Source organism: Phalacrocorax aristotelis, chromosome 24 (assembly GCF_949628215.1).
Source record: "Phalacrocorax aristotelis chromosome 24, bGulAri2.1, whole genome shotgun sequence".
Classification (NCBI taxonomy): Eukaryota; Metazoa; Chordata; class Aves; order Suliformes; family Phalacrocoracidae; genus Phalacrocorax; species Phalacrocorax aristotelis.
Genome location: NC_134299.1, coordinates 4,420,483 through 4,433,151, shown reverse-complemented (window position 1 = coordinate 4,433,151; position 12,669 = coordinate 4,420,483). Strand labels below are relative to the sequence as shown.

The following is a 12,669-nucleotide window of genomic DNA, read 5'->3' as shown; positions in this document are numbered from 1 at the left end:
CAGAATGGAGAATTATAGATTACCATTCTGTATGAATAGAATGGAGAAACGTTGGCTCTTTCGCTTTTCTTTGTTACTTGCACCCATCGTGGGGCTGACCAAGCACCCCAGTGTCCCCATGAGGTAGGACCATGTTGTTATCACCACTGTAAACGAGGCCCAAATTGCTGGATCGCGCACGTCTGTGGCAACGGACAGCGCTAAAACTAAACACTAAACAACTAAAGATGTGAGGGATTTGCACCTTCCAATCTAGGGAAAATCTCTGATCTTTGTTCTCCTCCTCTTTGAGCTCTGAACAGAGAGAGTGCGCTACAGAATGTGCTGCGTCTGAGTAACAGCTGAAAACTGAACTTGAATCTCCCGTGTCTCAGTTCAGGTCTTGGACATTGCAGAAGTCAGACCGAGCTACAGATAAACGTGAAAAAGACCTTTTCATAGTTGGTGTATCCCCCCATGACTGCTGGGTCCACAATCCCATTCAGGAGCATGGAGAGAGGATGTACAGGAAGACTCCGGTCCCAGACATGCTGTTGGACAATGTTGCTGATTTTCTCATTGGTTAGCTCCATTGTTTCTATGGCGTTCTCCAAGGGGCTGATCTCTTCCTGATGGAAAGAAGAAACAGAATAAACCTTCGTTCACCTCCACCAAATAGGAAGTTAAATAACTTAACCGGATAGGAATGGCAGCCCAATAGTTTCCAGCAGAGGATTTTGGACCCCCTGTGCTAACTATCTTGCCATCAGAGATGAATGCAAGAACAATCTTATACCTAAACCTGAAGGAACAACAGTTCAGGAGTTGGCTGCTGACTGAGGAGTATGTTACAGAAGCAGCCGCTCTCCCAAGCATTACACAGTCAGTGCAGAGCTCTGCTGCCTCAGGTAGAGCTGTCTGCAGAATGGCATAAAAAGACAAGCACATCAAGGGAGGTAGACATGTGCTTTTATGTGAAGCAGAAGTTATTGGTGTGCCACATCTAACAGCAGAAGGACTAGCAGTCCTAACTGTTACAAGACTCTCTACTCCACGAAAGATCGGAGGGGCTGAGATCCAGCCCATATGCAGAACTCACCGTTGTAACCTGTTTGACTTCAAACCACTTGAGAATGCCTGGAAATGAATACGCTGTCGTATAGGTTGTCCTTTCTATCCACATATTCTAGTTAGAGAAGGAAAAAAATCTAAGACAAGGAAAATATTGGCCTTGCAACTCAGTTCTCTTCTGCAATAGAGCACGGAACCAGGCTTTCAGCGCTAGCTGGCAGGACTTACACAACGACTTTCACCTTCACTAACCGGGATGGAACCCAGTGTTTTTGGCAACAAATACTACCTCTACTGTGTAAATGGTATCAGCATTAGCAGCAGTAGGCCGTTATCCTCCATGAGGACCACTATTAGCAGGACTGGATTATGGCATATTTAGCCGGAGTTCTAGGCAACATGCGCAGGCACTACACACAAGGAACAGAATGCCTCACAGGCAGCAAGGAAACGTGGGATTACACGGTATCCACGCTCACTCTCCACCGCACATCTTAGAAGTTGGCCTGCGGCTGAACTGATCCTTCACGGTTAGAGGGTGGCCTCCTTAAGGACGGCTACATCATCCACAATCCACCAGACACACAGCTGTGCTCTGCAGGAGGCTGCACTTAGACAGCACCATATTTACAGATTCTAGATCAAGGATTTTGAGCATTACAAACTTCAGCTACAGAGCCCCTTGACATTATCACAGTGGCTTTACATAAAGATCGCGATGTGAATTGCAGCCCTTTGCTTCTCCTACATTTTAATAGCAAAACTCCATTGCCACAGGTGGAGGAAAAAAATAGTGACAGTGCTGCTCAAAATACCACCAAATAAATGAACAACTAAATGCATAGAAGTGTTTTTTCATAGCACAGACCACAGACCCAAGCCAGCTGGCATCAAAAGCAAAGGACTCACAGCAAACTCGTTGTCTGGATCTTTTTCTCCTTTCCTGACTGGTCGGGAGTGCGTGAACTGCTGTACCTCGTTTGCTCTGTAGTAGCTAGAAAGAAGCAGAGTAAATGGTGAGTCTTCCCACCTCCCATCCTCCTCCCAGGAACGTTCTTCTGGTTCCTCTCAAAACCAGCCACGTCTAAACTGGACTGTGCAATAAATTTACATGAGACACAAAGGCAGTCCACCTTGTGCCTAGGCTAGCTGAGCAAATGTTGAGGGAAAAGGAAAAGAAATTACTTTAAGATCTGTTCAGGAACAGGCTTGTCTTTATAATTAGGTGGCAGGTTCATCACAGGCTTCACAATAAAGCACTGCACATCTGAGCAGCTGTAGTTAAGGATGAAAAACTATTAATCCTTTTGGGAAAACAGGAGAGGGAGAGGAATACCCTTCCTGTTTACATCAAATGTCAGACTTCTCAACAATTCCCTGTGCTCTTGTCATGTTTGATGAAAAATACTTAGTAGTTCATCAGCAATCACAGGCATTATATTGCTGCTTGTAGTTTGTACGCTCCTCGTGAACTAAAAGCCCAAAAAGATAAGGGCTGTACGAATACTTCCAACTCTAGCAATTCCCTGGTGAACTGCTTGGGAAGCCTGGGTGCTACTGAGTTCTACTTTGGGGACAGGAAAACAAGATTCCGCACTAGGTTCTGTAACGGATGCATCTGCCTCCTCTCTCTCCCCCACTGCCCCGCAGTTATTTGTCAGATTCTTCCAGTACAGCGAAGCTGCCTCTCCCTCCCAATTTTTAAAGCAATAAAGCTAACTGAAGTAGGCTGTTTTTAATCAGCGAATATCTACTTCACCTTCAGCTTTTGCACCTGTGAACCATGACAGAAATTTAAAAATAATAATTAAAAAAATATTATCCCCAAGCACAACAGCTTACAATGTCGTTCCTCTGGAGTTCTAAGGACTGTATTGAAGGCTTTACAGAAGTAAAAACCTGTATGGAAAAGCAAAGCATAAACAATTTGACCCGCTTAACAGATGATTTCTGTGAATCACCTGCCAGTTGCACTGTGAAGTGGCAATGTTTTACTGGTGGGCAGGGCAGCCCCATACATCCTTTATTTCACTGAGGGTAGTTCTAAACAGCATTTTGGAAGCAAAGCCAAGGTCATTCTGCCCGCACTGAAGAGCCAGATGGATACTAGCCAAACCTGAACCCAAAACCGCATAGCCACATTAGATCAAGCACTGAGCCCAAGCTAATATATTCCTTCTCTCAGGAGAGCTTATTAGCTTGGGCTTCATGCCATGCTAAGCATGCTACACAGCTTCTAGTTCAAAACTGGTGGAAGACTAGCCTGTTTGATGGTGTAGGCATTCCCTGAGACAGTACAGCTCCCTTGGTATCTCCAGTACGCTGTTATGAAACAACCAAAGGAAGAACAAGACATTTTATCATAAGAGAGCGAGGAAACGGATTCTAAGCAAAAGTAAAAAAGAGCCTGAAACAACAGAGGTTGAAAAAGCATGAAATTAAAACCAACTACAGAACCATCAATGCCGGCCTAACACAACAGTGATTTGGGCACTCAAACTCCTCAACTTTTCAGAAGGTGTTTGTAAGAGTCCGAGAAGAAGCTGTACCAAATCCAAGCTATGCAGCTGCTCCCCTTTACAGTGGGGCTATGCCAAAGACCCGGAACCAAACACCCCCAAACTTTTGGAAGAGTTCAGATCTGGATCCAAATTTTGCAGTTCAGGTTCATCTTGAGCCAAAAACATTAGAACAAACACAAACAGATGCAAAGGAAGTAGCTGAAACAAAGCAGCAATAGAAGAGGCATTTTTTGATACCAAGTTTGGTCTTGAATGAATTTTAATTTCCTATGTGGATTCAGTGCTTGGCAGGCTGATTGCAAGGGAAGCATCTGGTATCACTGCTTGAGTTGTGCCTTTGTACACAGACTTTTAAGACCAAAATGGACCATCAGATTCTCTAGTCTGGCCTATATATCACGGGCTAGAAGCCCAGTAACTTGGTTTTTACTGATGTACATCTTCCAGGAGCACATCTGCTATTGACTGGAAGTCACAAACAAGAATCTGAAGCACCTTCACTAGGTTGCGATCGGTCATGCTCACAGTTAAGAGGATCTTTAAGCCTAGTGGTGTGCTACGTCACACCGTTTGGAGTTCCACTAGCATAAAGAAAAAAAAAAAATGAAAGAAGGAACTTTCATCATCATGATCACTTAACACATCTTACAAAGTGACTTCTAGGGAAAAAAACAGAAGCCAGCCACTTCATAAATGCTAGTTAACTGCAAGCAAGAAAAGAGCATACTTCCACTTTCTTTATGTCCCACTTTCACTGCCTGTATTTCACCTCTTTCACCTAGAAGTACCAAACTGGATCACATATATACTACAGCAGTCAGCACCACATGCTTGAGAAAGCAGCACAAGAAATCCTGACCTGCCATCTGTTCAGGTTTCATCCCAACAGCAACTCGTTTAACTCCGACAATATCACGCTGCCTCTTTTTCAATATGTTTAAGTTCACTATTGCAATCCCAGACAGTCTTAGTTTCATGCCCAGGTGCCTGCCTCCAAAGTCCCCCTAGAGCAGTAGGATCCCTGCTTATTATTGTTGTTTACAAATCCTCTTATTCTATGAAAGAGGAACATCTTGGATGTGCCAGAACGTATTAGAACCAAAAGATACGCTGTTTAGGAGAAGACTTGATCTCTTCTCCTGGAGGGGCAGTGCTGGTCATCTTCTCAGCGCTAGGAAACTGGGTCAACAGCTTCAGGTTGAAGTCCTCCCTTCGTTCATACTCTTTGCCACGGTAGATAAAAATCTTATTCTGTGGGCAGCAAAAGAAGAGGATTAACACTAAACAAAGCAATGAGAAAAAGCTTCCCAAGCATACAGAGTAGTCTCAGAGATCTAGTCTATATGAAGGGTTGTCTCCTAGTGTAACAGACAGTCAGAATACATCACTGCAGCTGGTGTTTCTTCTCTCACAACACAGCAACTCTCAGCAGCAAGGCCCTGCAACAGCATCCTCATATTTGTCTAGAACATTAGTGTTCCACACACAAGTGTTATCGAGCACGTTCATGCTTCCTAGCACTCTAAGGACTCACACATCCAACACATGAGATCTCAGTTCGGGGACTGATTTTAAGCATGAGAACATGTGACCCAGAAAGTTCTTTAATGCAGGGAACTGCCTGGCCCTTGCCAGACCGCTTATGGTACGAGTTAACTGAGGGATCTCTCTGTGCACCAGGACACGGGTTTTACCTCCGTTCCATTCCTGACTCTCTTCAGCTACCATTAACAAAAAGGCCAGCTCTGGCAGTTTCGCACTACAGGCTTAACAGTAGACCACGGCCAATTGTTTTTCCGAACTGGCCACCAAGCAGTGGTGGTTGCTGGAAGAGATGGATTCCAGAACACAACCTGGAGGGGGAAGCCTTCTATGCCATACAGTTGCACAGTCCTAAGCTAACATTTTTCTTTTTTATTAAGCTTGGCTTCCATTTAAGGCCAGCAACTTCAAACAACTCCAGTCTGAAAATGTAAATGTTCCTGAATTTTAAATAATAGTTGGGAATATTTTCTAGCACGCTGCACCCTGCCCATCTGACTCACTTTGGCCAGAATCTTGTATTACAGCTAGCATAGATCCAGCAATGCTTAACAGCAACCTCAAACAGGAAGCATCTTTGCATTTTAGTTCTTCTGCGTGGGACAGGCTCACTAATGTGCTTGAGCATTGAAATGATCCATGTCCTGACAACTAGGTTGCTTCAGGCTGAAAAGCAATAGGATAAACTCTTTACAAACTGAACATTATCTAAGGGCAATGAGTGTATTTCTGAGGAAGTGTGTAGGGCACAAATAGAAAACGTAGATTCTGTTTAAGTCCATATAAGAACATACCAATAATCTAACAAACCCTACTGCAACACACTAACTTTATTAAAGCTGTTAATGCAAAAAATCTGGTCTCTTGTCTTTTTTATACATTGACATGTTTCGAAATACTTAAGGGATTTAGATCTCAGTGTCATTCAAAGGAAAAGGAGTTTGGCACCTGAGTTTTCTTGGAAGCTCTGCACAAGTTGTGACTTTTAGGGTACCCACCACTCCAGAACTTGAGTGCTGAAGAATTCTTACCCGGAGGAAAGAGGGGAAACCCTGACCATAGTATCCAACAGCAAAGTACTCTGGTTGAGGTCTCATTGCCTTCATAATATTCTCATAAAAAGTAGCTCTTTTTTTCTGAAAAAGAAAAAAAAAAAGTCATCAGCATTTTCACTTTGGAGTATCCAAGGGCACGCCAGACTGTATCTCCATTCCCAGTGACAGTTCCTCAGCTCTTAGTTCTCCCCTACAGAAGACAGTTTACAATTGGTTTTTTGATACGGTATCTCCTATTTATCCATTTACTTGGTTAAATATTTGGTTTGTCTGGGCCAGAATAAACTGCACTTCCTGGTTTGCAGACATGAGAACACCACCATGGTTTTTAGGATTCCAGAAGGGTACCTGAAATCCTTAACGACTGCAACACAAATTAAAAATAAACATGTTCTGAAACTGAGCAGACACAAATGGTGACAAATGTCAGAGAACTGGCAGAAATAAAACTGGGCAGATGATTCTCATATGAAAGAACATAAAGACCATCTGGTTACATCTTTAAACACTAAAAAATATAATTCAGAATCAAGATGATTCTATAGTTCTGCACTCATACACAGTAGTTTTATCACAGAAATAACAAAGTGATGAGATTTATGAAGCCTGGAAATAGCCCAGGCAAATGTTACCTTATTTGATTAACACTAAGAATGCTAAACATCTGCATACGATATTGTCATGCTAATTACAAGGTCAAAACAACACACCTCAAAAAAATTAGGAAAACATGCTTCTAATATTAAGCTTTACAAAACCATGGGGGCTATGTTGGTTTGTTTGTCTTTAACATAAACGTGTTTGGGCTTAGCCTGCTCAACAATATTAATTTAAGCATCCAGCAGCCTGCTGAAAATGGGGGGGGAGGGGGGAGAATCTTACCAGGAGATTACCAAGTCCCTCATAATCAAAGACCTTGTTTTCGTACATGTCAGCCAACTCTTTGCTTAGTTGAATGGCTTTTTCCCACATCTCCATGGAGGGCAAAGGGTGGCAGGTGGGGAAGAAGAGCACAAGCAAAATAAAAGACTCAGTTAAAAGCACTCATTACCACAGATAGGTAAACAAAAAATTCAGGTGATTTTAATTCAGGCAGTACTTTTATGCACTGCCAACTCTCCCTTAGACTCCATGCTGTACATTTTTTGCAATAATTATTATAGTCACACAGTTCTTTTGATTTGTAGATCTGAAAGTGGTTTACAAAGCAAGGTTTCTACTGTTACTCCTGGTAGGGAAAACTGAGGCACAAAGAGGTGGAAGGACATGTCTAAACAGCAAATGAGAGAAGCCCAGGTGGTCTCCTCCTACACTAGTACTTCATCCCCTGCATCCGCCTTCCTCGGGTTTGGCTCATTTCACCCTAATAGAACCGTCTATCCAAAGTGCAACCAACACAAGCTGGGCATCAGCCAGATAAGCCATGCTTACTGCAATGCAAAAGCCTGACAAAAGCCATTACCCAGAAGGAGAAAGGAAAACACCCATAGTTTTCTCACCTACCCAGCATCTTGAACAAGGTTAGTTTTTCAGATGCTCTTCAACTAACAAGGAAGTAGAAGGATTCAAATACCCCCAGGACAAATAGATACCCTGCTCATGCCAGTACTGTGGTCTCTATTAAAAATACAGGCCTAAGCATCAAAGGCCTGTTATGGAATCATGTCTGCCTTTAACGGAAGTTGTTTTAACAACTTGTGGCAGCTACCTTCACCAAGCCAAGTATTTACCAGCGATGTGTAGGAACACTGCAGAGACACTCACTTTGCCCCTATCAAAGAAGGAGATAATTTCTTGGTAGAGTTTTTCCTTGAGTTCCTGTTGTGAGTAGACATAGTAGCTGTCCCTCTGCAGGAGATGGGGGACACATGGCTTCTCAGACCACTAGTACAAAGGAAAGAAAGGCAAAGTTGAAAGAACTGGAACATTTTCAGAATAACAGAGCCTTACAGTGGATAGACTTACCTTCTGCAGGGAAGCATTCAAGACAAATCCATCATCAATGCAAAGGGAGAGTGATATAAGCTGAGTTGGCTGACTAACGTAACAGTGTTTGTGCACACAGAAACACTGCATCTCAGCAGCAAGGTTAGAATAACAAGCAGCCAGCGCCCAGTAACTTCTTAAACCACTCCAGCCAGCTGCTCAGGAAAACACCTGATTATGCTCTCACTACACATGTAAGCAGCCAGAAAGCTTCAGTTACATGCAAGTTTTTCTCTGCATGAAAAGTTCATTTCAAATCGGTTTAAGAATTCATCTGAGCTTGTACAATTTTTTTAGTCATACTTAAAAATCACTTTAAAATGTTAATACAAGTGTAGTTATATCTGCAAAACTGGTGTGACTTTTGGCTTAAGGTCTTATGCTGAGGCACTAAGTGAACGTGCATGCTTTATTAATCTGTGGGAGAAATAAAAAGGTTGACTTAAATCCGAATTCATTTGGATTAGGCTAATGCATTTCACACTGTCCACACTTGAAGTGGAAAAAAAACCTGTACTATGACCTGGAAGACGGACATTTTCTCCCAGCTCACTACAACACTTTGTTTCACTGAGGGTATGTAACAAATGGATGCTCGTAACATTTTTGCTTTAATCCATTTAGCTGCTGTGTAATTTGCAAAATTGTGAAGCTCCTTAATGACCACTAGAACCTAGGTAATGCAAAGTCACATTGAAAGAAAGATTAAAAAAATACCTGGAGCAGCTCTGCATGGAGGAGGAGAGTGTATGCTGCCTCTGTGAAGTTCTCACAGTCTATGTGCAGGTCCCGGAGCTTGTACAGATACCTAAATACATGAGAAGCAATAGTTACTTAATGTGAAGGACCCCTGTGTCAGCGTATAGAACACCAAGAGAAATAAAGGTTTCTACACAGGCTTACGGAGGGAAACAGCCTACCTGATATAAATGTCTTCTCGTTTCTTCTCCTTATAAAAATTCTGCCAGGAACAGAGAAGAAGTCAAACTTTCACAACGTAAAGCGCCATGGATTTGCATAAATCACCTCTAGACAAGTAACTTAAGCATCAGTTTCAGATATTTCAAAGATCTTCACTGTCATTTTGCCTACCTAGGTGCATATAGCCCTGCAGTCATCCCTTTAACATAACCCCTATCACCTCTAGAAAAGGGGTAAGTCAAAGAGAGAAAATGACTTTCCAAAGTTATACAGGCTCTTTGCAGTGAAACAGGGACTTAAACCCACATTTCCCAAATGATCAGCTAGCCATCTTTCCTGCCTGTATTTCAGGGCTTCAGATCACCATGTAGACAAGGACCAACCATGTGGCTTGATTTTAGACTGTCTACCTTCGTATGTTTTATAGCTGCTGAAGGCTGGTAGCCTGGTTTAGGCCCGCCATTAACCAGAAATGACAAAAAGAATTACTTAAAATCCTACAAAAAAATAATCCTTCAGAATCCACAAAAGCCAGGTTAGTACAGAAGCACCCGTATCCAAATCTAGCCTTGCCCATACCAGCACATTGACAGTGCAGCTCATGCGGTTCTCCTTGCTTTCATCATGCATGATTGTCCTGTAGTCCAGAAGGTTCTCCAGCAGGCTGCTGACCAGCAAAGCAAACACTTCTCCAGAAGCAGACAGATATTTATGCTTCCGACAGTGCTCCAGGAGGCTGCAGATATACCAGAGAGACAGAAGGGAACACACTCAGTTATGGGTCTAAGTGGTGCTAAGAGGAACTTCAGTGTAAATTACCCAAACAGCCTCTCAGCTAACCGAGTCAGATGTGTTTGCTGAACAGAGACTCACAGTGCAGAACGGCACACCACACCCACAGGCCTGAGACACCCAAGCCAGGCAGGTCAAAGCCTGCCTTGTTGATGAAAAAACCTGGGTTCTACTCTTGGAGCTAGAACAAGGCTCTGATTTTGCTTTAACTCTGAGCCTGCTGTTCTCAAGCTTTTCCACTTACAACCCCCTTGCCAGTTTGGCCCCTGCCTCTAGGCCTTCACCTCCGAGTGTGGGGTAGTTGGGCAAGTTGCTGCTCCAGAATAAAAGCATCATTTTAAGGCAATCAGTCTCAGAATACCTGTATAGCATTAAGATCACAGTCAACTGCACTGTCTTCCTATTCACTGGAGTAATGCATCAGGGTTTCTTTGTATTAGAAAAATAGCCTTGTAGAAAAGAGCCTCCATGATCTTTATAGAACTTACAGTTTCTCCAGCAAGATCTTGTACTGTTCGTCCCCTCGGCCACCCTCCACTTCCTGGTCCAGCTTGGTTATCAACTCATTTTCAAACTGAAAAGGCAAAAAACCCACAATCAAACGGACATCAACTCTCAAGAGCATGGTCTGAACATTAGTAGTGCTTGTGGCTGGTGTTTCTGAATCGCCCCGCCATCAGACACTGGTTTTATAAGCCAAGCTACAGATGTTTTCACTGTTGTTGGAGCGGAATAAAAAACGTTAAGAAGCCAAGATGACAAGATTGGAGCAAGGGAATAGAAGCACTCCCTGTCTCATCCTACAGTCACTGGAAAGTCATGCTCTGGGGTAGTGCTTCCCCTTCTCCTCCATCCATTAGCAGTTCAGTTTTGCTAGGATGGAGAAGCATCTTAGCAGCCAGCTTACAGATGATAACGGTCATTCACTCACCCTGAAGAAACTGAACTACTACCATCAGTTAAGGACAAGCCACAACTGTCTTACCATCATAAACACTTGTGTCTAGTAATTAAAGCATCTTCTCATGCTGGAAGAACCAAGTCCTGTGTGATTATCTGTCTAGCCATGAAAATACGCTCTGTTATGTGCAAGCAGGTCAAGTACACAGTCTCAGTTATAACTGAGATAGCACATAAATACCACCAGAATGGAAAATCCGTGCCACACACATCCTGTTTCCTTCTACCGATTCCAAAACTCCCCGAGACCCTGGGGCCAACCACACCAAAGACTGATGACCCCAAGGGAAGAAAGATCCCGTATGCACACTGAAGCTGGGGTCTAAGCTGGTGTGAGGATGGTGCTTAGGGAGATGCACGTCACATTTGACAACAGTCTGAAATGCCAAGGTGGCTGCCTTTTGGATGGATGGCTGCTACCTATCTCCAGGGAGAAGACTGTCTACAGCATAACTACAGTGTCCCCTGCCTGCCAGTTGAAATGTTAATGTCTGATATCCCCAGAGGAAAGCTGGAAGAGCAAGTCCTCAGAAACTGCAGTGAAAACTTAACCTCAGGGCAAAAGCAAAGAACCTCTTTTTCCTTCCTTACTTTCTGGTGCTTCCTCAGTAGCAATTAAAAGGTAATTTCTGGAGAAATTAGCACAGGGTTGGAACTTGGGGATCTGGGTCCTGTTCCCTGCTCTGTCCGTTTACTTGTGTAGCCTCAAGCAAATCCCGTCTGTCCTTTGTATCACTGCTCTCCTTTCCATAATGGTGGCATCAGTATTCACAAATGTGTTGTCAAATTTGAAGTTAATGAGGGATGAGTCAGTATGCAAGTAACTACATAGTCCTACCACTTGACTGTGCAGCAATTTGCTTTATAGCAACTTACATTCGCACCTGATCATCTGTCTTAGGGGAATTTATATTGTTATCATAAATGTACACAGACATGACTTTTTAGAGTACTCTCCTAGGGTCTCCAAACTGCTTCACAACTTATATGTGGGTATTCACACATCTGCAAATGTAGAAAGGTATGAAAACAGAGGAATTCATTAATTATCAAAGCCATGCAGAGGTACAGGCAGGGTCAGAACTGAAGAGTCCTGACTCCTACAAGCCACTTAATAACTTCCCAAAGTATTTGGCACAGTGCTCGTTTTGTGTGGAGTTTTTTTGTTTGTTCTGGTTTTGTTTCAATATTCTCTTCTTCTTGCCCAGTGCATACTGTGGAACATCTGTAATGAAGATACCAGGCTCCCTTACCATATGGAAATTTCTGTTCCCACTGAAGTTAAACTCGCACTGCATCATATCGAAGAAGATGGGAATGGTAGCCTTCCGTAGCTCAGGCTCTGGGACCAAGGTTACCTCCAGGATTGGGCCTACCATTGCAGGAATGAATTTGATTTTGTGCCGACCTGCAAGAAAGTCAAAGTCAGATACATCCTAATGGCAGGACTTGGATATCCAAACGTTCAAGCACATTGTTCATATAAAATAAAGACCATAAAACACAGACAATCTGCTTAGAATGCCTATTTTCATGCATAATAGCTACTTAAGGTTGAAATCACATGTCAGAGATCCAAAATTCAGGAACAGTCCAAGAAAATAACTGAACTGAGTTGCATGCAATGTTGCAAATCACAAAGGCTCTCTGAAAAATTCTACTCTTGTCCTTCATATGGTAGAACATCCTTTAAAAGGAAGGTAAGGAATTATCTCAGCAGCTGACATGAGAAAAGATCAGTTTTTGCAAGCTATTCACAGAACAAGGAGAAGAGATTTTGTGCTCTGAAACAGCTGAACCTTAAGTGTATTTCCCCACATTAAACATGGGCAGCTTTTATA

At 42.9% G+C, this 12,669-nt stretch overlaps 1 protein-coding gene across 2 annotated transcripts in view; it reads right to left on the bottom strand.

Annotated features, from left to right (window-relative positions):
• Positions 1-12,669, bottom strand: part of DOCK5 (dedicator of cytokinesis 5) — an 84,441-nt gene that overhangs the window by 13,389 nt on the left and 58,383 nt on the right. For both annotated transcript variants that reach the window (XM_075117504.1, XM_075117505.1), the window contains exons 33-45: positions 12,082-12,236; positions 10,357-10,442; positions 9,656-9,812; positions 9,076-9,116; positions 8,873-8,963; positions 7,934-8,053; positions 7,052-7,141; positions 6,146-6,250; positions 4,682-4,823; positions 2,236-2,317; positions 1,960-2,044; positions 1,079-1,165; positions 432-608 (exon numbers count right to left, since the gene is read on the bottom strand). In XM_075117504.1, the coding sequence (XP_074973605.1) occupies positions 432-608; positions 1,079-1,165; positions 1,960-2,044; positions 2,236-2,317; positions 4,682-4,823; positions 6,146-6,250; positions 7,052-7,141; positions 7,934-8,053; positions 8,873-8,963; positions 9,076-9,116; positions 9,656-9,812; positions 10,357-10,442; positions 12,082-12,236 (1,418 nt within the window). The remainder of the gene's footprint in view (positions 1-431; positions 609-1,078; positions 1,166-1,959; positions 2,045-2,235; positions 2,318-4,681; positions 4,824-6,145; positions 6,251-7,051; positions 7,142-7,933; positions 8,054-8,872; positions 8,964-9,075; positions 9,117-9,655; positions 9,813-10,356; positions 10,443-12,081; positions 12,237-12,669) is intronic.